The sequence below is a fragment of the Heptranchias perlo genome, chromosome 21 (assembly GCF_035084215.1).
Source record: "Heptranchias perlo isolate sHepPer1 chromosome 21, sHepPer1.hap1, whole genome shotgun sequence".
In the NCBI taxonomy this organism is placed as follows: domain Eukaryota; kingdom Metazoa; phylum Chordata; class Chondrichthyes; order Hexanchiformes; family Hexanchidae; genus Heptranchias; species Heptranchias perlo.
The window spans coordinates 26,235,242-26,262,890 of NC_090345.1; the positions used below are offsets into that span (position 1 = coordinate 26,235,242).

The 27,649-nt window shown below is 39.6% G+C and overlaps 1 protein-coding gene across 1 annotated transcript in view; it reads right to left on the bottom strand.

The window, feature by feature from the left end:
* adam12 (ADAM metallopeptidase domain 12) overlaps positions 1-27,649 on the bottom strand; it is a 289,205-nt gene that overhangs the window by 30,827 nt on the left and 230,729 nt on the right. Inside the window, 5 exon segments of the mRNA XM_068002357.1 lie at positions 12,984-13,061; positions 16,064-16,262; positions 20,094-20,202; positions 21,380-21,575; positions 25,143-25,232. Of these exon segments, the coding sequence (XP_067858458.1) occupies positions 12,984-13,061; positions 16,064-16,262; positions 20,094-20,202; positions 21,380-21,575; positions 25,143-25,232 (672 nt within the window).

A 27,649-nucleotide genomic window follows, 5' to 3' on the forward strand; every position in this document is an offset into this window, starting at 1 on the left:
GGTATAATTTCAAAGTTTGCAGATGACACGAAACTCGGAAAAGTAGTAAACAATGTGGAGGATAGTGACAAATGTCAGGAGGACATAGACAGACTGGTGAAATGGTCAGACACATGGCAGATGAAATTTAACGCAGAGAAGTGTGAAGTGATGCATTTTGAAAGGAAGAATGAGGAAAGGAGTGCAGGAAAAGAGAGACCTGGGGTGCACATACACAAATCTTTGAAGGTGGCAGGACAAGTTGAGAAGGCTGTTAAAAAGCATATGGGATCCTGGGCTTTATTAATAGAGGCATAGAGTACAAAAGCAAGGAAGTTATGCTAAACCTTTATAAAACACTGGTTAGACCTCAGCTGGAGTATTTTGTTCAATTCTGGGTATCATACTTTAGGAAGGATGTCAAGGCCTTGGAGAGGGTGCAGAAAAGATTTACTAGCATGGTACCAGGGATGAGGGACTTCAGTTATGAGGTGAGGTTGGAGAAGCTGGGGTTGTTCTTCTTAGAACAGAGAAGGTTACCAGGAGATTTGATAGAGGGTTCAAAATCATGAATGGTTTTGACAGAGTAAATAAGGAGAAACTGTTTCCAGTGGCAGAAGGGTCGGTAACCAGAGGACAAAGATTTAAGGTAATCGTCAAAACAGCCAGAGGCGACAAGAGGAAACATTTTTTTTACGCAGCGAGTTGTAATGATCTGGAATGCACTGCCTGAAAGGGTGGTGGAAGCAGATTCAATAGTAACTTTCAAAAGGGAATTGGACAAATACTTGAAGGGAATAAATATACAGGGCTAAGGGGAAAGAGCAGGGGAGTGGGACTAATTGGATAGCTCTTTCAAAGAGTAGGCAATGGCACAATGGGCTGAATGGCCTCCTCCTGTGCTGTACCTACTATGATACTATGAAATATACATCAAAAACAGGTTGTTTTTTTAATGACACAGATCAATGAAGCAACATTCTTTTTTATGGCTTCAAAAATATAATTTTGTCAATTCCACAAAATTTAAATTCAGTAAACTAAAAAATTTCTAAATAAATGGAGTCTGAATTTGTGGGATTCACAAAATCTTGTTTTGAGAAGGAATCATCAGGCTGAAATATTATCTAATGTAAAAATACCCTTAGAATTAAAGCCCATTGATAGCACAATTGATAGATAAAAAGCTCATTTAAAATTAATTCTTTGAACAAGCAAAAATTAAAGCATCATAGAAACATAGAATGGCTACATCACAGGAGAACATTTGGCCCATTGAGCCTGTGCTGGCTCTTTGTAAGAGCAATCCAGTTAGTCCCATTCCCCCGCTCTTTCCCCGTAGCCCTACAAATTTTTTTCCCTTCAAGTATTTATCTAATTCCTTTTCGAAAGCCACGATTGAATCTGCTTCCACCACCCTTTCAGGCAATGCATTCCAGATCATAACTACTCGCTGCGTAAAAAGGTTTCTCCTCATGTCACCTTTCTCTCAACCCTCACCGCTCTAAGGAGAGCAACCCCAGCTTCTCCAGTCTATCCACGTAACTGAAGTCCCTCAACCCTAGAACCATTCTAGTAAATCTTTCCTGTACCCTCTCAAACACCTTCAGATCCTTCCTAAAATGTGGTGTCCAGAATTGGACACAATACTCTAGTTGTAGCCGAACCAGTGTTTTAAAAAGGTTCAACATAACTTCCTTGCTTTTGTACTCTATGCCTCTATTTATAAATGATGTGGAGATGCCGGTGATGGACTGGGGTTGACAATTGTAAACAATTTTACAACACCAAGTTATAGTCCAGCAATTTTATTTTAAATTCACAAGCTTTCGGAGATTTTCTCCTTCCTCAGGCAAATGTTTCAAGAGCTCCTTGAAGCTCTTGAAAAGAGCTTCAAGGAGCTCAGGCAAATGTTTCAAGGAGCTCTTGAAACATTTGCCTGAGGAAGGAGAAAATCTCCGAAAGCTTGTGAATTTAAAATAAAATTGCTGGACTATAACTTGGTGTTGTAAAATTGTTTACAATCTATTTATAAAGCCCAGGATCCCATATGCTTTGTCTAACCGCTTCCTTAACCTATCCTGCCACCTTCAGAGATTTGTGCACATATATACCCAGGTGTCTCTGTTCCTGCAGCCCCTGTAGAACTGTACCATTTAGTTCATATTGCCTCTCTTCGTTCTTCCTGCCAAAATGTATCACTTCACACTTCTCTGTGTTAAATTTCATCTGCCATGTGTCTGCTCATTCCACCAGCCTGTCTTATGTCCTCTTGAAGTTTATCACTATCCTCCTCACTGTTTACTACACTTCCAAGTTTTGTGTCATCTGCAAATTGAAAAATATGAATATCAGTTTTAATATTGCAAACTATCTAATCAATAATGAGAACAGGCTTTTTATGTAATTCAATAAGAGTGTCCCTTGAATGTCTGAAAGGGGTTTTACCCAGCTTGTGAAACTGCTTGAACAGCCTTGATTTGTTATTTAAAAAAAGGTTCTTATTGAAATTGTTACACATGGCAATTTTACATTGTAGCATAAATATAATGGGCCATATTTTCCTCCGGGTGCTAATTTTACTGGGGAAGTAGATGGGGTTAATTTTCAACTTGCTGCTGCAGCGTAAAACTGACTGGGTTGGGCACCCATTATAGAAGCTGCTCAATTTTCCTTTTCATTGAAAGGAAAATTACCCGACTCACGATGCCAGTTTTACGCTCCTGCGGGAAGTTGAGAATCACTCCCAATGTATATAAACAATGGTGCAATATGGGTGGAAAGCACTAACACACCATTTATCTGTGCTGCTCTGAGGATTGCTTCTATTGAAAAATAGGTTAAAGGGAAAAATGATAAAAAGTCATTTTGTTTTGCCTGTTGAGGCCTTGTTAATTTGTTAGAAGATGTGGGGAAGGAGGGAAAGAGTAAAGATAATTGAAAATTGAATATTTTACTCCAGATCAGACCTGCTCCTAATGTGTTTAACTAATGAGAAGATTTTGAAACAGGACAGCAGTAAAGCCTGTATGGTGAAGGGAGAGTTTGCCATGTAATAAAGGAAGGGATGGCTACCTCTGTGACTTTTATTTCTCTTTTAATTACTGCCCATATTCGGTTGCAAAGCAGCTCTATTAATTTTGCACATAGATGAAGGATCCCATCAGCAGAAAGCATGCATGTGCAGGAAAATACTTCGCAAGGTGGCACTCAGGCTTTTAGGTTGAGTGAATGTTTATTGTAGTAGTTTGTGTGTGTGTGTGTGTGTGTGTGGTGGGAGGAAACAAGGACAAAGGAAACAAGGAAATGCTTGCTATATAAAGGAATAATAATCAAGAGAACTGCAGATGATTTAGCAGAAAAATGTTCCTATATGTAAGATTCAGGTGTATAATGTTTTTATTTGTGTTTACCATGTTTTCACATTGTTATGTATGTTTAGAGACGTTCTCATACCAGGTAATTTAGAGATTAAAAAAAGTTTGGGCTAAGATTGTTCCTCGAGGAACAATAATTAGCATATATTTAAAATGCACATTTGTATTATTTCCATAGTCTTTCTGCTGCAACAATTAGGTGGTTAGTGGAATTTTCATATCATTTAAAAAGCTGATATGCTTTTATAACACTAATAAATGCAAACGTTTTGAAGAACGTATTTAGGTATGAAGCAGTGATTTGTAATGAACGTTGTGTTTCTTGCTAACACTTGGGACACTCAACAACACCAACACACACTAACCAGTTTTATTAAAATTCAAAATATTTAATGTTTCTATTTTAGAAGAACATTAATTCAATGTCATTTTTTAAAATAGGGTTTAATAAGGGTTTATTAACATAAAAAAACCTTTGCACATTATTACGAGGTATGCATGTACAGCAAATACATTTATCAAGATCTTATATGAAAAAACTGTGGAATGAGAATGTTGCGCACAAGTAATATTAAACATTTCTATTAATATGGTTTGTGCCAAATTTCCAGCAATACTTGTAAAACTACTTTCTTTGGATAGCAAATATCCAAGTTTTCCGATGACACAAAGATTGGTGGCGCAGTAAGTAGTGTAGACAGGAACATAAAATTACAAAGAGACATTGATAGATTAAGTGAGTGGGCAAAACTTTGGCAGATGGATTTCAACGCAGGTGAGAGTGAGATCATCCATTTTGGACCAAAAAAGGATAGATGAGTATTTTTTAAATGGTGAAAAGCCAGGAACAGTGGAGGTCCAAAGAGATTTAGGGATCCATCTACACAGATCACTAAAATGTTGTGGTCAGGTACAAAAATAATCAAAAAGGCTAATGGAATCTGAGCCTTTGTATCTAGAGGGCTAGAATATAACGGGGAGGAAGATATGCTACAGCTACACGAAGCCCTGGTTCGACCACATCTGAAGTATTGTGTACTGTTCTGAGCACCGCACCTTAGAACGGGTATATTGGCCTTGGAAGGAGTGCAACACAGATTCACCAGAATGTTACCAGGGCTCCAAGGATTAAATTATGAGGAGAGATTACATGAACTCGGCCTGTATCCTGGAATGTAGAAGATTAGGGGATGATTTGATTGAGGTTTTTAGGATTTTGAAAGGAATTTATAGGGTAGAGAGAAACTTTTTCCGCTGTTGGGTGAGTCTAGGACTCTGTCACACAAAGGGTGGCAGAAGTGTGGAACTTTCCCACAAGAACTGGTAGATGCTAGCTCAATTAATAATTTTAAATCCGAGATCGATAGATTTTTGCTAGCCATGGGTATTAAGAGATATGGAGCCAAGGCGAGGAAATGGAGGATACAGATCAGTCACGATCTCTTCGAATGGCAGAACAGCCTAGAGGGGCTGAATGGCCTACTCCTGTTGTTATGATGTTGCTTTATTAAGGTAAAGCCTCTCATTCCAAATTTGATATGAAAAAGCTATTAAAACTGATTAAAAATGCTTTGTGAAGTGAGTTGATGGGGATTAGGAGGGCATTGTTCATGATGAGTGAGCTGTGAACACTCGCATCTTACTTCTTTACAAGGCACTACAAGCAAAAATGATACCAACCTATTGTATTCCTGAATATGAACAGTCCCAAAACATGACATAATCCCATTTATTAAAGGCTATGGTTGGTACTATCTTTGCTCTTGATATGATAATTTACTTTTGTTAAATTACAAACGGGAATGAGTTACCACATTCTGTAATAACTATTTTAAATTTTATTTTTTATTTGATTATAAATATCCTCTATTTTTCTCAATTTTTCCTCAATCTTGCCAAACTACACACCAAGTCTAGACAAAAGGTGAGTAACCTACTCTTGCCAATGTAACTGAACTAGTCACTAGAAATTGCACTTGGCACACTCCCACAGCAATGCTGCTAAGATCACAAAACCCAGTGTGTGTGCGAATTCCATAGCTTAATGCTCTATAGTGCTCTGACGCACTGTACTATCTCACTGCCTGTTGTTCTGTAATGATTTTAAAAATAATTTTCAATGCTCCCCCTCTTGAATAAGTAGAATGTGAAAAGGTCATTCCTGATTAATATGAATTTTTCACACTACAATACATCATAATCTATTTGCATTCTCCTATATATATGTCAAAATGTGCAGATTGTAGTGGCAGAACTGGCGGTTGGCCAGGAATAGTTGAGCTTTAAACAGAGTTATAGATTTTTGAATCATATTATATATGGACTAGTTGGCTCTAAAATTGAATTCAAAGGATTCCCGGCCCTTTTTCTGTATTGCCAATTTGAATTTCAAGGTTACTGAGTTCTCTTTATATTCATCCTAAGGGGATCAAGGTACAATTGTGCAACAACATAAAAGCTCAGTTGGCTATGTCATTATCAGACAATGATCAGAGCTCTTGAGAACCATGAAACAGCAAACTTACTGGAGCACTCTGAGGTTGCTATAGTATAGTAATGAGAGACAAAATATCAAAAACACTAAAAGATAAAACAAAACATTACAAATAATTGTGAGGAAAAGGTAAAGGTTAATGCTTCTGTTCTGTAATAATACTGGACACCAAAAGATGGCAATATTGGGTGGTTTTGAAGTCAGCATAGCATTTCTGAATTATTTTGTTTCAAACTCATAGAAGTTACATAGAAGTTACAGCACAGGCCATTCAGCCCAACCAATCCATTTTCGCGTTTACCCTCCATACGAGCAAATTGTTTTAATCGCATTCACCCACTCTGTTCCCATACTCCTTCAATCCTTTTTCTTCCGTCCACCTGTCCAATTTAATTATGAATGTTGACATTGAAGTTTCTCCTGCTCTCTGTTCTAAATCTCTTACATTAAATCTTCTTTCTATAAGAACATAAGAAATAGGAGCAGGAGGAGGCCAGACGGCCCCTCGAGCCTGCTCCTCCATTCAATAAGATCATGGCTGATCTTCAACCTCATCTCTACGTTCCCGCCCGATCTATGGCCCCTCCTTCTTGACCCTTCAACTACCAGAAAAAGTCTGCTAACCTATCCTACCCTTTCATAAATTTAAACATTTTTATCATATCGCTCCATAATATGTGTTGTTTTAAAGAAAAAAAGACTCAATTTCTTTGTATTTCCTCATACCAGGCAGCATCCTAATAAATCTCCGTTGTAGCATCTCTAAAGCCTCAAAATCCTTCCAATATTGTGGAGCACAATTCTGCACGCAGTACTCTAACTGAAATCTTATTAAGGTTTTACATAAGCTCACCATTATCTCTTGGCTTTTATATTATATACCTCTTGTGATTAGACCTGGAATTCCATTAGCTTGTTTAAATGGCCTTATCAACCTGAAGTGCAGCATAAGGTGCAAAATTTTATATAAAACTTTTTTACATATTTGTCACATTGACTTAATAGAATTTGAACAAGGTATACACAATTTTATCTAGTCACTCATTCATAGAATTAATGTAAGCCAGCATTTTCTGTCACTCTTAGTGCTCATTGGTGTCTAAATGTAATTGTAAGTCTTTTTATTACTTAATTTAAAATATTTTCAATTAAACTTTTCATTTTTCAAGGTTAATAAGAATAACTTGAACATGTGTCCCTTTAGCATAGAAGATATAGCTTGTTAACGCTTTCTGCCATGGGTGGGATGAAGCTAGTCAGTGCATGGAAAGAGTCCAGGGGGAAGAGGGGGCTCAGAGGAAACACTAGTAGAATACTTTCATAATTTGCAGAATTTTGTTATAATGAACGCAGTGAATTTTTCTTAAAGTGAACTTTCATTTAACAGAAAAATTGTGATTTTGAAAAGATTTGATCATAACATTTCTTAAATCAAAAACCTTGCGACAATCAAAATATTGATAGTACTATTTTTATCCATTTTACACCTTTTGCTACTGTAAATAATCCTTTCCATTTTGTAAGTTATTTTTCTCCCCGTTGTGCCACCCTACATTCCCCAGCCTAAAGGACAAGCAGATGACCTGGTCCAAGACATTTGCCAATGAAATTTTGTAGGGACATGCACAAGAGCAGAGTGAGTTGACTACCCTTCTGATTTTTCTTTCATATCCTGAGTATGTTCTTTGCCACATTACTGAGAGACTAGGTGCGGCAAATCCTACTTCTTGAATTTCCAAGTGTTTTTCCCAAAATGGCCACAGGTTTTTCTGTCAAGCTTTCTGCCTTTAACCGCACATCTGCCCCTCGCCTGAAGTTGCTGTACTATTTACGCATAAATAACGGCGAGTACTAATAGCCTCACCATTATTTTGACAGCAAAATCTGACCCATAGTGTTGCTAGGGGTGGATAGATTGCACTATTGATTAGATGAGGCAGGTTTCATGGACCTGATGGTCTTTTCTCATCTTTCTTTACATATGTTCATCTATATATTATTGTTACTTTATTTGCTAAGTTAGTAGCATTTTATTCAAATCACTCTGTGAATAGTGCATTGATGGGTAGCCATCAATAGCTCTACTAATCTAAACTTTATTAAAGTGATTACTACAAAAAGGTGACTTAAATTCATAAGCATAAAGGCAATAAACCCATTCTTATGAAAGATAATTCATGCCAAGCAAATGTGCTGGCATTATCTGGCTAAGTGAAAACTCTTTGGTTGTAGGAGGATGCAATAAATTGGATAATAAATTGTCTAAATAATAGGAAACAAAGAGTTGTGATCAATGGTTGTAGTTGCAGGTTGACAGCTGTGACTAGTGGCGTACTCCAAAGTTAGTCTAGGGACCTCTGTTGTTCACTATATTTATAAATAATCTTGATGAAGGTATTAAAAATAGAATGTCTACATTTGCAGATGTTTGAGGAAGGAAGATAAGTAAGGTGAGATACGAAAAAGGTATGGTTTAATAGTTAATTAAACATCGATAGTGTCATCATACTATACAACAGCAGTTGCAAAGGCAAATAAAATACATCCATAGGGTATAAGTGAGAAATGATTTTCACATGCTATGGGGCATTAGTGAAACCACACATGCAGCATTATGTACAGTTATGATTACAATATTAATAAAAAGAAACCAAGGAGTGACAGGGATTTAGAGAAGCGCAACAAAGATGATACTAGAGAGTCAATTCTGAACTTAGGCTAAAAATTGGCTGGCAGTTGGACACATGGGGGTCAATTTTAGGATGGCCGAGCGGGTGTGTTCGTGGCGGGGGGGTTCCTAAAATTGGGGAATCCCGGAGTGGGTTTGGAGCCCGGTTCCAACCCGCCCACTTCCTGGTTCCCCAATGACGTGAATCGGTGCGCGCGCAGCCCCCGCATGCAGGACTCCCACCGGCTATTAAAGCTGGCGGGATGACAGTTTAGATAGTTAGGGAGGTACTTGAGGTCGTTGACAGACCTCATTGGGAAGAGATTTTAGCAGGGATGTGATTTTGGACTCTCCTCAGCATGTTTCCCATGCTGTGGGAAACACTCCCTGTTGTTGCAGACGTGTTTCAGTCAGCAGCCATTGGGAGATGCAGAGGATTCCTTGACAGTTGGGGGGAATACCTCATTCATTGCAGCAGGGCACTCTGTCACCTCAGACAAAGTTTTGCCTGCCATACCGTTGTCTCCACACTCAAAATTATTACATCATACCCTAAACTCTACTGTCCAAACACATTTACCTACTTTGCGGATCCCCTCACACTCACACAGTCAGGATGGGGGGGGCGGGGGGGTTCCATAGCTGCATTCTTCACTCCATTGGAAGATGAGCAACATCACCAGCCTCGCCAGGCCGTCCACCTCCGCCACGTGGAGCTACACAACACAGTGCTGCGCAACAGGCACCTGCACAAAGTAGTCGTGCAACTACACTTACACCCACTGTAGGGTGACATCAAGGGTGTTCATGGAGAACCTCATGAAAGGGCCTTATTGCACAAGCCAGTCAAGAATGGCCAAGACTTGGCAGTAGTGGTGACAATATAATATGTAATGTGAGTTGATCAGAAATTAAATATAAGTAAAAAACCATGACAAACCCTCAAACACCCTTGTGCATCCCCTTCATGCTCACGACACGTTTGCCTTACGCTTCCTACTGCACATACATGATGCATGCCCTGTGGCTGCAGCACAGGTAGTGGCAGGTTGGGTGAGGCTAACTATGAAAGAGATGCATGAGAGACTGAGTATGAGACGGAGCCATGAGATTGTATGAGGATTGGGTTGAGTGGTAGTGGTGGGAAGAGTACTGGGGAGGTGAGGAAGAGCAGGTAAGATGAGGATAAGGGTTCAGTGGGTGTGAGGAGTGATGTGATAGAGTAGTGTTGGCAGTGCAGAAGGAGATGTGGGGTGGGGGCGGTGATGTGGCAGATGGAGTGTAGGGGAACGAGTAAGTGTACTCACTTCGGCTGACCCACTTAGGTCATTGAAGCGCCTCCTGCACTGTATGCAGGTGCGTGATATGTTGGTGGTGCAGGTGACCTCCTCTGCCACCTCGAGCCAGGCCTTCTTGGTGCCAGAGGCAGGCCACTTCCTCCCGTCCGCAGGGTGGAAGATTTCCCTCCTCCTCCTCACCCCATCCAGTAAGACCTGGAGTGAGGAATCATTAAACCTGGGAGCAGCCTTCCCCCTGGGCTGCTTCATGCTGTAATTTTGCCTATTTTCTGCAGCATCAGTCAGTGGAGGGCTGCCCCCTTAAATAGGGCTCCTCCAGCTGACAGCCTGTGATGCGGGTGTGCAGTCCGCCTGCTGCGCAGCTTTCCAGCGTGAAACCCGGAAGCCAAGTGGCTTCAATTTACTTATGATCGCGTGCCAAACCCACCAATTTTACTGGGCGGGTTACCCACGTGCCCAGTCGACCCCCCGCTGCCAACCTGCCTCCCTCCTAATATCTTGCCCACGCTGTTTGCATAGCAGGTTAGCCCAACTAGATTGCACGGAGTTGACTAATTTAAATAATTTGCCTATGCTTTTTGTGTTTTTTTTAAATGTGCAAGAAGTACTGAGTCACTTGGAATGGGGAATTTGAAGTGCAGCTTTTTTTAAAGGGGCGCTGTACAGTTTTAGGTGGAAGTTGCCTGATGAGTTAAGAAAATGGCTTGAGGAGTTGCAAGAATTGCTTCGATCGCTGGTGAAAGCCTGGAGGTTCCGCTGGAGAAGGTTTACATTGAAAAGTGGCCATTTTTGGAGCAGAACTACTGTGCAACAGGCATGGCAAAGAGGGTGAAAACAATGGCCCTGATATAAAAAGGGGGGCGAAAACGATGTGCACGAGCCCCAAAGGCAGACGGTGCACCCAGAGAGTTCGGGGAAGTGTAGGCCCTGCCAATCTTAACTGGCTGCAGTGCTTTGAGCTGTTTAGGCCCCACATTCTGGAATTCCCCTGCTCCCTAAACCCCTTCACCACTCCACCTTGCTTTCCTCAAAGGCCTTCCTTAAAACCCACCGCTTTGACCAAGCATTTTATCACCTCTCCTAATATCTACTTCTTTGTTTCAGTATCTATTTCTGTCTGATTACACCTGTGTGAACTGCCATTGGATATTTTTCTATGTTAATGGCACTATATAAATGCAAGTTGTTGTTGCAAGCCATGAAGACTTGTACAAACATTCCTTACCAGAGATAGTAAACAAGGAATCAAGACCACAGGCCCACAGGCGGCTTGGTAAGGGGACAAAGTTATCTTGCTTATCTGGACCTTTGTGCATTCCCTTTGTTAGAAAAATGTAAGGAGTCTTACAACACCAGGTTATAGTCCAACAGCTTTATTTGAAATCACAAGCTTTCGGAGGCTTCCTCCTTCATCAGGTGAGTGAGGGATTCCATAAAGGTACAGCATATATAGTCATATATAGTTCTCTGACTATACATGCTGTACCTTTATGGAATCCCTCACTCACCAGATGAAGGAGGAAGCCTCCAAAAGCTTGTGATTTCAAATAAAACTGTTGGACTATAACCTGGTGTTGTAAGACTCCTTACATTTGTCCACCCCAGTCCATCACCGGCATCTCCACATCTTTGTTAGAAAAGACCCAGAAGCTATGGAGTAAACAGATGACCTGGCACATCTAGGTGTTGTTGCTTCATTGGTTTGGAGGTCATCAGGGGTATCAACAGGGCTGTGTGAGATGATTGACACCTGAAGGGCTGAGCTCTTCTAACCTGTGTCATTCAGGATTGATCAATAGAATTCAGGAGGTTTCTTGGGGTGTCTCGGTAAAATCGGAAAGGGCATCTCCAACAGTGAGAAAAAGGTCACAGAAGTTAAGGCTGTATGGCAATATGTCAGATATAAGTGTGTCACTTAGATGTACAAGTTTCCCTGAGATCAATTTCCATGGGGGTTTTCCTAATCTCCTGCCATAACCTTTACCCCCCCCCCCAAGGGGTAAAAGGCTAAAAACGGCCATTTACACTGTTTCTCCAGCGGATCTGCCAAACTTACAGTGGGAAATCGGAAGAACCCTGCAGAAATTCTTCCACTTTATTTTTTTAGACCAAAAAAGGAAGTCATTATTTGAATTTTTATAATTAGGAGGATCCTGGATAAGATTGATGTATGTAGGTACTTGATAAAGAACCAGGATAAGAACCAATGGTCACGAATAAAAACTACAGAAACAAGAAGCTGAATTCAGCTAAGCTCTCTCACATTTAAGTGTTATTAACTTAGGGAACAGTCTGTCACCTAGTTGAGTAAATACAGAATCCTTTGAGGCATTCAGAGGGGAATTAGATCGATTCTTGAATCAGCAGGGAGTGGAGGAATGTGATTTTATGATAGAAAATCAATGCAAAATAATGAGATCAGCTAACAGCACTTGGATGATGGAATGAGCAGTCTTGGCTGAATTGGCTTTTCTACTTCCCACATCCCAAATGCTTGTGATGGCAGTCCTATTCAGCTCTTGTTACTCTTCCATGTGGATTCTGGGTTAAGATAAAAATTAATACACAACCCAAAATTACCTTTCTATATTCAGGACAAATTTCCTCAGAAAATATCCACCACAGAATGAGACTTGCTATCTTACCTAGTCATATCTTTTCTCATAAGCAGGGACCCTTTAGCCAAGGTGGTACTGTTGATGAAAATGTGCTTTTTACTGTTGTTGTTGAGCTTTGCCCTACTAATTCTTAAATTTTACAAATAACACTACAAATAACACTACAAGGCTTGGTATTTTCAATTTTGCTTTGCTAATATTAACTACTAGATAAGATTTTATTTGCAACTTTGAAGGTGTCTCCCATTCGCACAGAGGTTTGGTTAATATTGTCAGTTGAGAACAAGACCAGTTTCAGATAGCAATATATTTTAAAGAATTAAGAATGATTTGATCTTTAGAATTAATCTTTTTTCATTAAATCTAAACTGGTTTTGTACTTGGATGTGTTTTTATGTTGAGTGGGATGTGATCTTATCAGCATTGATCTTAGGTAATTTCCATCTGACCAAGAAAATTTGCCATCTTTCACAGGCAGTAATCATTTGTATGATTAGCAGGAATACTTTAGGACACTCATTACTTATCTGTAACGCTGCACAATCTTACCCCTTGCCCATGACATTTAGAGGCACACTCTATCACTCCAAAGACACTGATGTTCTGGCACTGTCGGTTTAGACAAATCTGGGAAAACACAAATATCTGTGTTATTCGAAGTGTACATGAACAAAAATTGACTACGTATATTTTAAGTAAACGCGGAGTGGTACCTCTCCAACCGTTGAGTTTCTTTGTGTGAAGCACTGCTTTTTTTCTTAAAGGACTATCTGAAGCAATAGAGTCCACAGAGATCTCTGTTTAAGTAGCCAGAACAACAATAACAACTTGTATTTATATAGCACCTTTAATGTGGAAAACATCATAAAATGCTTCATTGAAGTGTAATCAAAAATAGTCACTGAGCCAATGAAAAAGATATATTAAGAGAGGTGAACAAAAGCATGGTCAAAGAGTTGGATTTTAAGGAGGGTCTTAAAGAGGAGAGGGAGGCGGAGGGAATTCCTGAGTGTGGTACCTAAGCAGCTGAAAACAATGGTGGGGCAAAGCAAGGAGGACGCACAAGAGGTCAGAGTCAGAGGAACAGAGAGTTTGGTTGGGGGTGGGGGTTATAGGACTGGAGGAAGCTACAGAGATCAATAGGGGTGAGGTCTTGAAGGGATTTAAACATGAGGATGTGGGTTTTAAATGTGAGGTGTTGGGGGATCTGGAGACAATGTAGGTCAGCAAGCACAGGGTGATGGGTGAGCAGGACTTGATGTAGGATAGGATACAAGTCCAGCAACCCTCCCCAGAAATTAATGCCAAAACTTTCTGCAACCTTCATGTATTCTATTAATTAAAATGGAGGTTAAAAATGTTTGCAGTTTTATCTTTTAAAAACTCCAGCCACATTAACATCTAATGGATATTAGACATGAATGGAAACAATTAAAGGCTCACATGAAGAATGTTCAAGTTCTGACACTAGTGAGGTATGTGGAATTGAAATTAAATGTTCGATTAAACAATGAAGGGCTGGATTTTCCACCACACACGGTTACACAACTAGTGTTTAAAACTTGAATGGTATTGTCATCTAGCATTGTGCATTCAGTCCTTGCATCCAGTCTTGGAACTTCACTTACTGTACAACAGAAATGTAAAGGGAGCTGGAGCAGGGGTGATGCACAGCAGGCACAGAAGTTGTTATCAGGATTTGGCAGCAATTTTTATACCTCAAAACAATTTTCTCCTTCCTTGATGAAACAAATACAATGCCAAAAGGCAGTGCATAGAAAACCAATTGAAATCTGCTCTTATCTTCACATAGATAGGAAAGAGAATGTTAGACAGCAACACAAAATCCAGGTACTAATGGGACAAATATAAAACAGGAAAAACACATAACTTTCTGACAAGTCCTCCCAGTAGGTCCAGATGTGACAAAATCAAAAATTCATTACTTTGTTTGTCATTAATTTTATTATTTTCTTGCCCCTCCCAAGCTAAGAGATATACTGGAGACTGGTTCTCCTGCCTCATGCTACATTCAAGCTGGCTATGAAGAGATGTGCAAGAGTGGTCTGGAATCAGCAGCCCCTGAATTTAGTTTCCTCTATGTAGGGAAGTGCCCCTTGGTGCACTTCCCTACATACCGAGATGAGAAACTCACAATGCAGGGGATTGCGGGCACAAACCCACTGTGCCATTATGCATTAGAAACTCATTTAACTATTGAAAAAAATGGATGCTTGTGCTAGGGTTATAAGTACTGAATTTTTGGCAAGGTACAGATGTGATACCACTCCCATTTTGTTTATACAGAAAGCTGTACTAGGTTGTCAGCCTTAGCCCAGTGGTAGCACTCTCACCTCTGAGTCAGAATGTTGTAGGTTCAAGCCCCAATCCAGGACTTGAGCACATAATCTAGGCTGACACTGAGGGAAAGATGCACTGTAGGAAGTGCTGTCTTTCAGATGAGACATTAAATTGAGGTTCCGACTGTCCTCTCAGGTGGATGTAAAAGTCCTATAGCACTATTCGAAGAGGAGCAGGGGAGGTCTCCCGGTGTACTGGCCAACATTCATCCCTCAACCAGCCTCACTAAAACAGAATATCTGGTCACTTATGTTATTAATGTTTGTGGGTCCTTGCTGTGTGCAAATTGACTGCTGTATTTCCCTACATTACAGCAGTGACTACACTTCAAAGGCAATTCATTGGTCGTGAAACGATTTGTCCTGAGGTCGTGAAAGGTGCTATATAAATGCAAGTTTTTAAATTCTTTTTCTTCTTTACTAATGGTCAGCAGTAAATGGGGTATGTGTTGCGCCTGTTTTTGGGGCATTAGATGGGTGCAAAGGATACCAGTTTAGCGGTGAGATGGCCTGCGCCCAATCTGCAAAGGCATTGGTCCCACTGCTAAATTCGTAGGGGCCTTTTTTTTGGCGCCCAAGCAGATTTCTGAAACAGCCCCTTAAGTATGTTAAAAGGCCCCTTTTCAAAATTTGTGGACGATAAGCGGGGAAGGCACATAGCTTATCGTCCACAAATTTTGAAAAGGGCCGCCAATGTCAGATAAGTTTAAATTAAAAAAAACATTCTGTGGAGTCAGGAGGAAGGGAAGTGCTTCTCCAACTCCACGGGCGTTGTGATCACCCCCATCCCCACCATGGCCTGCTCCATTCCCCCCTCTTGGAACTTACCTGAGGGCCTCTGCCGATGAGCTCGACATTGATGTCTACGCTCGGGCGAGCTGCATTAGGTGGTGCGGCCAGCGTTGGCAGCTCATGCCAAGTATGCTGGAGCGGCCCGAGGAACAATTTCCTTTGATCTTCTTGATTTGGGCATACGTGCAGCGTCAAATCTACCCCACTGTGTCGTACTAGATCATAATATTGTGCTAGGAAAACAGTAAGTGCTAAGGAACGAATAATTGCATTAATAATATGTCTAATGTCAGATTATGTAGCTGTTCAATCTTTTCAATATAATTCTAAGTATAACCATCTAATAGAGATGTTAGTGTTTCTGCCACAATGGAAAATCATGCCATTTATATTTAACAAGGTGAAATCCTATCTAAAAAGAATGGCTGAATGTTTACTTGAATGTTCAACAGATTATTGATTAAGGCTCATTCCTACCTTTCCCTCTCCACATTTGGTGCCTGTTAGCACAAGCCCTGGGTCAGGCATATCATCACCTAGATAGACATGTGTACCACGGCATAAGATCTTTCCACCTTCTTGCAAAGGGATGTTAGTTTCTATGGAGACTGCATTTGTTCCAATAACGGGCCGGCTTGCTCCTCCCTGACACTGAATCTTTCCGCATTGGGCATCTCTGTTAACAAAAACAGACAAATTGTATAAATCGAGGAGGCAGTTACGTAAAGTGGAAAGATGGCTAAAAATTATACTTTAGACTGCACAGGAGAATTAAACTTTAATAAATTATGTCAATGAATTGAGTTATGGCAAAAAATATTATCAATAGTGTCAAAATACTCAGCTAACTTCAGGGATTACAAACAAGTGACAATTAACCTTTTAGGGTCTGAATATCTTTAACAACTTTCAAAATATCCATTTTGTAATTAGATCACACAACCACATTAAGAATTTTCTGCTTTTTATTGATGCTTCACATTATAAAAGTGGATCAATTCTTAATTTGTAATAATCTCAATAAAATATGTACATTTCAGTGTGCAAATGTGCACGCAGCCATCAGAGGGTTCTAATTAGTCATGGCACCGCTCTTCCTATCTCCTCCCTCCAAGTCTGGCTGTTTTGATCAACCTAAGTTACAAATATGCCTCATTCAGCTTGGTTTATATGTCTGGAAAATGTTCAGCTTGCGGTTCATTTAAGTAATATATATGTCTGAGCTGCCAAATTTACTGGGCAATAAATAAATGATTTGGCCTGAAGCTGAGTTGTTTTTGTGTGCGTGGAAGATATTTTTGCTGAGTAAACTCAGCTGCTCAGGTACATTGCTATTAAGCTGGAGGAATTTATTTAGCCTTTTTTTAAAAAGATAGTTTTCAATAATAATTTTAAAGTTAAATGTAAATAAAAATGTGTATCTCCTGTTTATTGTGTGAAGCGAGGGGTCTTTTATTCTGCCTTCAGAACGGAACTTTAATGTGTCGTGCTGTACATTTTAATTGGCTGATAGGTAAAGTCATGAGCTGTTTTGAATATTCATTTGTTAGTTTTGTTCTGTGAGACCAGTGTTGTAAAATAATTGTCACATATCTGTAAGTCTATCAATCATCGGACCTTTTTAAAACATTATTGCTCCTGTAAGTAGAGAAGCATGTGTGTTATTCATCCATGGGTACATTTGCTTGCAGATCAAATTTAAGATTTCCTATGCACGTCTCAGATTTGTCAATTAAATCAATTGATGTATCTGCACACACACATATATATAAAATCCTCGAGTTGGTAAAATAATACCTGCTATTCTTACTTCTTCCACAGGATAGCACTGTAACTTCTAAAAACCAGTGTTACAAGAGGGCCTGATATTCTTACTTGTTCCAAAGGTGGTGCTGCAACCTCTCTCAGCCTGCTACAATAAAACATGGTCATACCATTTCCTCCGACTAACTGTGAACAAGGCCATAGGAAATTAATGAGTGTTTATTAAAAATTAAGGACTGTGGCTATTAATCTAAAAAGGAATTAGCATTCTCCATGTATACGGCAAGTTTGTAAGGGATATCAAGAAATTTTTGCCCCTCCAATATGCTTTTTTTTAATATTTCAAAATATACTTTTGCAGAAAACTCCATCAAATGGATTCCTGCCCTCTTGGGGCCTGAGGATTAGATGCATGGAAGTTAGCACGGAACCACTTTTCATCTATATTACAGAATCTGGCTGCTCAAACTAGTTTTGAATTAGGTTGGGGTCAACCCTAAGGTTGAATTAACCCAAAAATCTTAAGCAAGGATAGATCACTGTATTCTGCTTGAAATATTCTGACTCGGCTGAGACCAAATAGTTCATAATGTCATCATCTGGTTTGAAATATAATTTCATTATTTCACATATCTTTAAAAACTGAGAGCGCTGGCGTATCCCTGTTGCTACTTTCAGAAATTCATGCATAGCTATCCAGAATTGACTTGGGATATTTTCACCAAAAAACCTGTTTGATGCTTAATTTTCTGAAATTGGGATGAAATGAGATGGTGCTGCTTCAATGCTTGTTCAAAAAGTAATTTCCTTGGTCAAAAGGTTTTTTCTATTAGCCGTGGAATCCAACCACCTGGGCCCATTTTTTGGAGAACACATTTCTTTTGTGAAACCGTCTCAAATTTAAATGAACTCTTGACATTGTGGAATAAACATATCTCTGTAAGCAGAGAAGCTCAGTCCGCATCAGAAGTGCACTACACACTATATTGGTCAGGGCGCCCTGTACTTGTCCATGGTGCCTGCCTGAAACCGGCATTCGGCCAGTTCCCATAAGTAACTGTTCAACAACTGTTTCAGGCCTCTTTGTGTAATTGGTTTGCGAGTGACCACTGCATGTTGTGGTCAGTCTTCTCATGTGCACAGCAGCAGTGTTTAAATGGACCGCTGCAGGCTGCCACCCAAGAGGGAAGTTTAAACTTTTTTTATTTACCTGAATGTGGAGCCAGGAGGAGCAGGATTACTCCTTCTGGCTCCATATTAAAACTAAGGGCTGCTGACGGCCCGCGCTCATACCACCTCCTGATTATTCTGCCCCCCCCCCTCCACCTCCACCCTAGAACTTACCATAGACCCTCAGCTGGCGTCCCAGCCAGCCAATCTTACTCCCTGCCTTGCGACCGGCTAGCTGCCTCAGGGGTCGCAACAGGCATCCACAGCTTGCTGATAACATACAAATGAGGCCAGTGGACCAATTTGCCATGGTCCAGCTGTGGGCCACTTCAGGTGTGTGCAAAATGTGCTGCACCTGGGTCACGCCCCACTTTGGCCGCAATTCAATATCTAGGCCTTTGAATTTCCTCACAAACTGTGGATTATCCAAATTTAAATTCAAAGTGTATAAATGACAAACTTCCTGTGCATAACAAGCTGGTAGGGAGACCCTCCCTAGATCAGCTGAGAAATTGGTGCTGTGAGTGCAACAGAAAGTCAGACACTTTAAATTGCTAGAAAATGGGTGGCACGAGCAAAGCGTCAATCTGAACTGCTGGGGGGAAACTGAATAGTCACACTGAATATTTAATGTAGGCTGCTAAAGAAATTTGATATTGTAGTTGGACATCCAATGTAATCTGCTAGGGAAATTGGGCAGCAGTGTAGGCAGCAAATTTAAAATTCTGTAGAAATTGGACATCATAGTTGAACATCCACACTAGATTTTCTGGGAACTTGGATAAATGGATCACTAGGAAATTGAACATTTAGATCACTAGGGAACTGGACATTATGGATGGAAAGCCAATTTAGACCATTGGAAAATGGACACTGTGGATGGAAAGTAAACTCAGATTGGTGAAGAACTAGACATCATGGATGGACATTCAATTGAATATTAAGGAAAATTGATTCTGTTATTGCAGAGAATTAAGATTGATGGAAAATCAAATGCCATTTACAGATAAGCTAACCTAGATGGCTTGAAAATTGGATCTCATGGTCCAAAACACAGCATCATCTGCTATGGGCCATAAGCTTCATAGACTACCAGGGAAGTGATATTTAAGAGATGAACAGTCCACCCTAGATTATAGAGTTTGATACATTGTTGTTTGGTCACAAAAGAAATCAGGTGGAACAGACATGTCAACGCAAAATAAAAATAAAAATGTAAACAGGCACTTAGCTTGTAGTTTACTCTCTTAAATCTATGCACATCCAAAATTCTCATAATACAGATATGTAACACTTCAAAGATGACATCCTCCATTCATGGAACAGACAAAATGTAACGGAATCTTCCACTAAAAATGTGTAGTGACTTGTATTAAATGGGGAAGAAAATCATGATCATTTGAGGAAAAAACAGCAAAATAAGGAGATTAAAAACAGAAGCTAAGTGGAGGTTTGTAAGAGTTCACTAAATGTTTTCCGCACTTTTGTTATGTTTTCAGGCAGACATATGGGGTAGGGAAGTCTTAAGTCAATTACTTGTATCTTGAGAAGATATAAGATGTATTGTCTGTACCTGATCTCACATTTTGCAAATAAACCAGTTGAGTCCTTCCCACAATTACCATACGGGTCACCCGCTGAGTTTACTCTTTCAAAGCAGATTCCAGGGGCAGGTTTAGCACCTAAAGAAGTTAGAACAATTTCAGTCACTTTTCTGAGTACTTGTTAATGTGAATAATGAAAGTGCTAGGAAATTGAATTTCTTCTCATCTTGTACCAGTGACAGAATCTAACAGATGAAATATGTTTTTCACCTCATTCTCAGAAAAGTACCCAGCAACAAAATTTCAAAAAATATAAAAATTGTTTAGTAACATTGGGGGCAATCCACTTGGGAGTAACATATGGTCATAATGGACATGTAGAGGTAAATCATTTTATGTCATGAATCATCTATCCTTCACTTGCTTCGAGTCCATGCCAAGGTAATATATGCTGCAGACTTCTCTACAACTGGAAAAAAATGCCACTTCATGAACACCTAAGCCCTTGTACAGAAAGAGTGTCCATCAGGCAGGAAGGTAGAACACTCCTTTATTGAAAGCTCTCCATTTAGCAACTCCATTAAGGACTGATGAAATTCAACTCATCTATGACAGGAAGAAGTTTGTGGTAGGCAGCCTTTGGGCTTGAATCGATGACCATCGGACTGGGGAATAAATGGAGTTGATCAAATAAATCACCAACCCAATGGCCCTCTATAATAATCATGCCACACATTGGAAAATTCAGGATCATCCGTTTTTCAATTTTTGTGATAGCTGTTACTGGCAAACGTCTGATCCTGGACCAGAAATGGTATCAGCTATGACAAGGCAGCTTCATGGCATGTGCTGAGGTATACAGTACTCATGTTGCACCTTATAGTAGGAAATAGATTTTGTTTCTTTGATTCTTCACAATAAGAATTTTCTGGTTTGAATCAGGCCTACCAAAGATGAGATGCTTTTACAGAAGTAGGGTGCGAAGGAAAATTAAAGGGTAAGCCAACCTGTGCCACCCTTGCACACTTCCTAATGTTGCATATGCAGAATCATGGAATTAGTTCACCCAGCTCTCTCCTGGTCAGGTTAACGATAATTAATGCTATTCATAACACTTTGACTACATATTAGACTAAAGGTGAGAATTCAAGTAGAACTATTATGAGCAGAATGAGTTGACTCGCCTTACGTATGGCACAGGTCTCAGATCCTCAATAGCAATTCTAACTTCCTGCCTGGAATACACTCCATCCAGGATGGGAAAACATGATTTTCTGTGCTGTAATGTAGTTAGATTTAAGTAATCATTATCTACCTGGTCCCCAGAGAGTGATACACTGCTGCTCATGGGTCTGACACATCCCATTGTAACAGATGCCATCCTTCTTATGACACGGTTGGCCATCATGTAGATATACATTGGCTGGGCAGTGTGCATTTGCTCCAGTGCAAAACTCAGGCAGATCACAAGAATTGCTGGAATCTCTGCAAGGGGTTCCTGGAGGCTTCAGCTGTAAATGTACATCAACAAAAAACAAAATAAATCAACGGATTGAAAGTTGCATTATGTAGTTTGAAATTGTGCAAAAATGATCGATTAGAAAGATCAGACAGAAAACTTACAGTGAAAGTAAATATTTACACTTAATATTGATTCAAAAAACTTATTAAACAAATTTGAGGTGCGCATATTTAAAATGAGGGAATAATAATGAGTGAGATCATGGGGGTTAATTTCCACAGAAGTTCTCCCATTTGTCCAACGTAACTATGCTCACGCCATTTCTCTGTGGTTTCTGCGGCTCTTCTACTGAAGTTACGATGGATGGACAGGAGAATCCTCATGAAAATTCACCTCCATGTGTCACATTTTCATCATTATTGCTTCAATAACACTGAATCCTACTCATGTCAGTATTATGTTACTGGACTAGTAATCCAGAGGCCTGAACTAATAATAGAGAACATGATTTTAAATCCCACCATGGCAATTTGAGAATTGGAATTTAATCTAAAAAATCTGGAAATAAAAATCTGGTGTCAGTAAAAGTGACCATGAAGCTGTCAGATTGTTGTAAAAACCCAACTGGTTCACTAATGTTCCTTAGGGAAGGAAACCTGCCATCCTTACCCAGTCTGGCCTATATGTGACTCCAGTACTACATCAACATGGTTGACTCTTAACTGCCCACTGAAGTGACCTAGCAAGCTACTCAGTTGTATCAAACTTGCTACAGCAGTTCAAGGAAAGGCCCACCACCAACTTCTCAGAGCAACTAGGAATAGGCAAAGGATGCTGGCCTTACCGGCAACATCCACTTCACGAGAATGAAAAAAAAATCAACAGGTGTCCATAGTTACGAGGTAACAGGATAATGGAAAGAAATATTAAATGGCCACAGCAGAAGTTGTTTTGGAGATGGACGTTGCAGCAACGTCTGTTACCGGTGCCATTTCCTTTAAAGAATGGAGGCAACAACATGGTGCTAGTCGAGGATCTGGCTGGTCCTTTAAGCTGATTCGGGCATCGGAGTCTTTTAGCAGCAGTGATTTCCCATCCTTGCTTCTCCCAGTGGCAAACTCCCAAGCGCAGATGGCAACATTGCCAGGAATCCACTGAAAATATTCAAATGAGGCCGGCCCTAGAAAATTCTCCACGGTCAGCACTGAGTCAGGCAGGCATGTGGAAATCCCGCCCACACTTCCAGCAGCATTGCCACCAAAATCCCGACCACAATGTTTTGTCTGCCACTTTGCATAATGTAAATAAATTACCATGATCACTAGCTGGGCCTTTTAGAGCATTGGGGCTAATACAAATGGCCATATCATCCTTAGCTAAATCTGGTCCTGGTTTTTTTCATTTCCAAATAGAAACAGATTGAATTAGGATAGTCAATATGTTGCATTGTACGTGATCTAATCCTTTTTTTAAAAACTAGGTTTATAAGGGGTAATTTTCCAACTTTGCACTACCAGCAGAGGGCCTCATGTACTGGCAGTGCCTATTGGAAATTTGGAAATGTGTTGCACACTGTTTTCCTAGCATTAATTTAAATGGTAGGAAAATCACGCCCAGCTCACACCCAAATTTCTATATGCAGTACCAGTGTTTGAAGCTCTCTGGTGGCAGCACAAAGGTGGAACATTATCCCATACTAATCTCTGTTAAAGAACTAAAACACACTCAGACCAACCTTCTACTCCATATATATTGTGCAAAAATGAATTGAGAATATAGATATGAACATTATATCTTGCAACAATGTAGAATTAAACTAAATGAGGAACAAGATAGATGTGAGCAAAAAGCAAAATACCGAAAATCTGAAAACAAAAAGAGAAAAAGCCAGAAATACTCAGTAGGTCAGACGAAATCTGAGGAGTAACAGAGGTTGGTCAGTCGACGTTTCAGTCTTAAGATCCTTTATCAGAACTGGAAGATATTACGGATAAACAGCATTTAAAAAGGAACAGAACAAGGGAACGGGGAAGGGAAAAAACACGCACACAGGAAAAGAAATAGAATGATTTCTGAAGTGCTTGGGTGGGGAACAGGAGGTCATTGAATGGAAGAAATGCTTTTAGCAGGAGTCAAAATTATTTCTCACATTATGCCTCTTTTAGTCTCTTACAAATCACACATCTGCCATTTAACATCTCCACAGATGCTGCCTCACTTGCTGAGCTTTTCCAGCATTTTCTGTTTTTATTTCAGATTTCCAGCATCCGCAGTATTTTGCTTTTGATTCTATTTCTTATCCTGTGTGCGTGTTTTTCCCTTCCCCCTTTATCTTGTTCTGTTCCTTTTTAAATGCTGTTCATCTGTAATATCTTCCAGTCCTGAGGAAGGGTCCTAAGGCCTGAAATGACAATTGATTGACTTCTGTTGCTCCACAGATGTGCCTGACTTGCTAAGTATTTCCAAAGTGGATATGAGATTAGTTTATAATGGATAGTATACAAATCCCTCACAAGTTTGTTACATATCAGGGCTGATTTATTTTTCTTTCATTTGTTTCCTTCTTTGCATTTGAAAGATAATTCTCTTCCTTATTTATCCCAAATCACATCCTATTCCTTTACTAAGGAGGTTATTCGCTGGCCTGTTCCCAGTCCCCTGCCAATGCTGCTATATAATTGATCACTAAGAGCTGTGTGAATGGCATAGATTGATTTTTCCTCCATTTTTCCCTCCTACCCTATGGGAAGGCATCTATGGGACACCTTGACTTTGCAAATGGTGTGAAGGAGGTGTAGAGAAATGCAAAACAATGATCTCTAGCTCAACAACACTGAACTATGAAGACAGACTTGATGCCTTCGGTTTGTGTTTGCTGGAGAGACAATGGGGGTGATTTTACACCCCAAGAAGGGGTGGGTTGGGGACAAGTGGGAGTTGAAAATAGTTGTTTTTTTGGGTCACAACCGCAAAATTTTAAGACTTGGCATTCCCAGTGGGAAGCCTTACTTTTACGCACCGATGTTAAACACGGAAATAAAGCCGGGATGTGGTCGCGACCGAGAAAACAACTATTTTCAACCCGCCCCAACCCACCCCTTCTTGGGGTTTAAAATCACTCCCAATGACTTAGAGGGGAACTAATCCAGGTTTATACAATCACTAAAGGGAGACATCATGCAAGAGAAACAATCAAAAGTTCAAAATCCCTGTATGTAAACAGAAACATTTTTGCTTGCTGCCTGCCCTGGTGGTCCAACTAAGATCATAAATCCATGCTATAAAAAATCATGAATGTGGATCCAAATGCCACGGTGAGCACACTGTTGCACCAATGCACTGTGCCACTGGGCTTTTGAACAAAGGGTGCCCTTGTTTGAGTCTCTCTAAAGTCTATATTCTATATTTGGTCAATGTTCTACATTTTAATATGTTTCCATTAATTCTCTCATAAATGCAGCATATACTGTCTCTCTATTCCATATCATTTTACATTCAATATTGCAAGTTTAGAGAATGTATGTATGAATATTAGTTTTTTTTTAGGAACTGTGGATGGAAAATATGTCAATTTGTTGTATGAGAAGGAACCTCAGTTCTCAAAGGATTCAGTCACCTTGCAGTCTTTGCAGCAAAGTCCGTGAGCACACACTGCTTCAGGCTTCAGAGTGCAGGTACTTGCGTTACAGCAAGGATTGGTACATTCCTCAAAAAAGAAAAACAAACTGGTAGGATTATTTATGCCCATACATTTACACTGAATAATCAAAGCAATAGACAGTTACTGGAATGGAAAGACATTTTTGACTTGTGACTATTAGGTAACAAAGCACAAAAGTCTGTCGGTATATATCAAAAGATTTAAACCTTAATTAATCATTTATGTGTCATTTTTGAAAAATTTCTCTTCCTGATATGATTGTTGACTGTGCTATCCTTTGTCTGTGCTACACTCAGATATCCATTTATGCCATAGGTGTGGTCACAGGTAGAATTTAATACCATGAATGGGATCATTTGATCAACTGGCGCTATTACCAGCATGTGTCTAACTCAACTGTGCCATAAAACCTTGATAACCAATGCAAACTGATGTTCTTGCTTGTTCCTGCCATGCAATGTTTCCTTAACACAACAGCTGCCAACTTCGGTAAAGGTTGCACAGATCTTCTCCATGTCAGTTGGCAAGAGGCACTACTTTTGCTACCACTGGTATGAAGATAAGGTCAGTTAGCATGCTGGTCTTATTTCACAAGAAATTTAAGGCTTAGTTTATCCTTAGTTTATCCATCCAGATAAATCCTAATGCCCCTAATTGCAGCATCCAATTGTTTCTTCAATGATTGCAGGGCTTTTGCCTCCACTTTTATCTGGAAGTTTATTTTACATGTTGATCATTCTTTGTGTGAAGAAGAACTTCCTGATATCAGTCCTAACATTAACTCTTAAAAGTTTGAATTCCTGTCCTTTAGTTCAACTTCTATGGTTTAATTAAAAGTAATATTCTGGGTGAACTTTATCTACAACTTTAACAGTCATATATTTCTATAATATCACCTCTCAGATGCCTCTTCATCGGCTGAAAAGCTCAGGTTTCTCAAGTCATTCCTCATAACTTAGATCCCTAACACTGGGGATTAGTCTCGTAGCTCTTCTCTGCATTCCCTCTAGTGCTTCAACGTCTCTGATTTCTTGGTAACCAGAATTGGATGCAGTATTCAAGATGCGGTCTGACCAGATCACTATGAGGTTTGACCATTAGTTCCTCTCATTCTACTGTTTTAGCTATGTATTTCAACATCCTATTGGCTTTGTTGATTGCTCTTCTGGATTGGTTGGACATATTTAGTGTTGAATCTATTTAGACTCCTAAGTCTCTTTCAGCTTCATTCTTAACTATTTCAACACCAGTCACGAACTATATATGCCATCTATTTTTTCTTCCTATGTGTAGCACTTTGCACTTTTCTGCATTAAATTTCATTTGCCATTGTGCTGTCATTTACATGTTTTATCTCCTTCCTCTGACTCTATTTCCCTTCCTGGTTTGGTGTCATCTGCAAACTTGACCACTTTGTATTGAGGTTCTGAATCCAAATCATTTACGTAAATTAGAAATAACAGTGGTTCCAAGCCGGAGGCACCCCACTCAGTATCTCCACCCACTCGAACATAACTCCTTCAATGAATATTTGTTGTTTCCTACCCTTCAGCTGTTTTTTTTATTCATTCCCAGGGATTGCTCTGAATCCCCACAGCTTTAAATTTAAGTAATAGCCTTTTGTGTGGAACTTCATCAAAGCCTTTTGAAAGTTCAACTGCCCAGAAAATAAATCTCCTTTAGTCAAGGATATCATGATTGTCCTTTGCAGAACAGGACTCCAGACATTGTGCGAAAAGTTATTGCTTTTAAATATTGTAAATGTATTTAGATCTTTTAGGAAACAAATGCTTCTTATTGTCTTTGTGCTTTCCGCTCCATCAATTTGGCAACAGACTTCTGAAACCATCAGCAATACACTTGATAATGACTCATTGAAGGGCATGTGTAGAAAGAATAGTAACTTTAATAATTATTTCCTTTCTTGATCACAATTTAGTGATGATGATCATGCATGCTGATAGCAAAAAGAGGGTGGATCAAAACAGCCAACTGTGATTTTACAGTGAGCATCACTTTGAATTATACATTTATTGTAAACTCTTAGTGGACTCCTCAGTCCGCTACTTTTTTTAAAACTGTAACTGAGAATGTTGCTATACTGTAGTCAGGGCCTGCACGCAGTATGTTCCTTTATGCATAGTCCCGACAGGCTTTTAAACTGTGGTTGCTTGGTTTAGAAGTCAGTGCTATAACTACTTCACTTCTTGTATGAATGTTTTGATAATACACATGAGGTTTTGAATCAGCTACCTGTTTTGTACAACCATTGATTTACCAAAGTACTATTTAACATAATATATAGTTACATTAAATATGTTGGCTCTGAGCATTGCTATTCTGCACTTATTTTGTGAAAAAAACTCTACTCAGATTTAATCTCGACACCAATCCCCAAAAAATGAATTTCAAATTGAAAAGGAATGAATGAGAGACAAATTCGGTCCCTATTTTGTCATCTT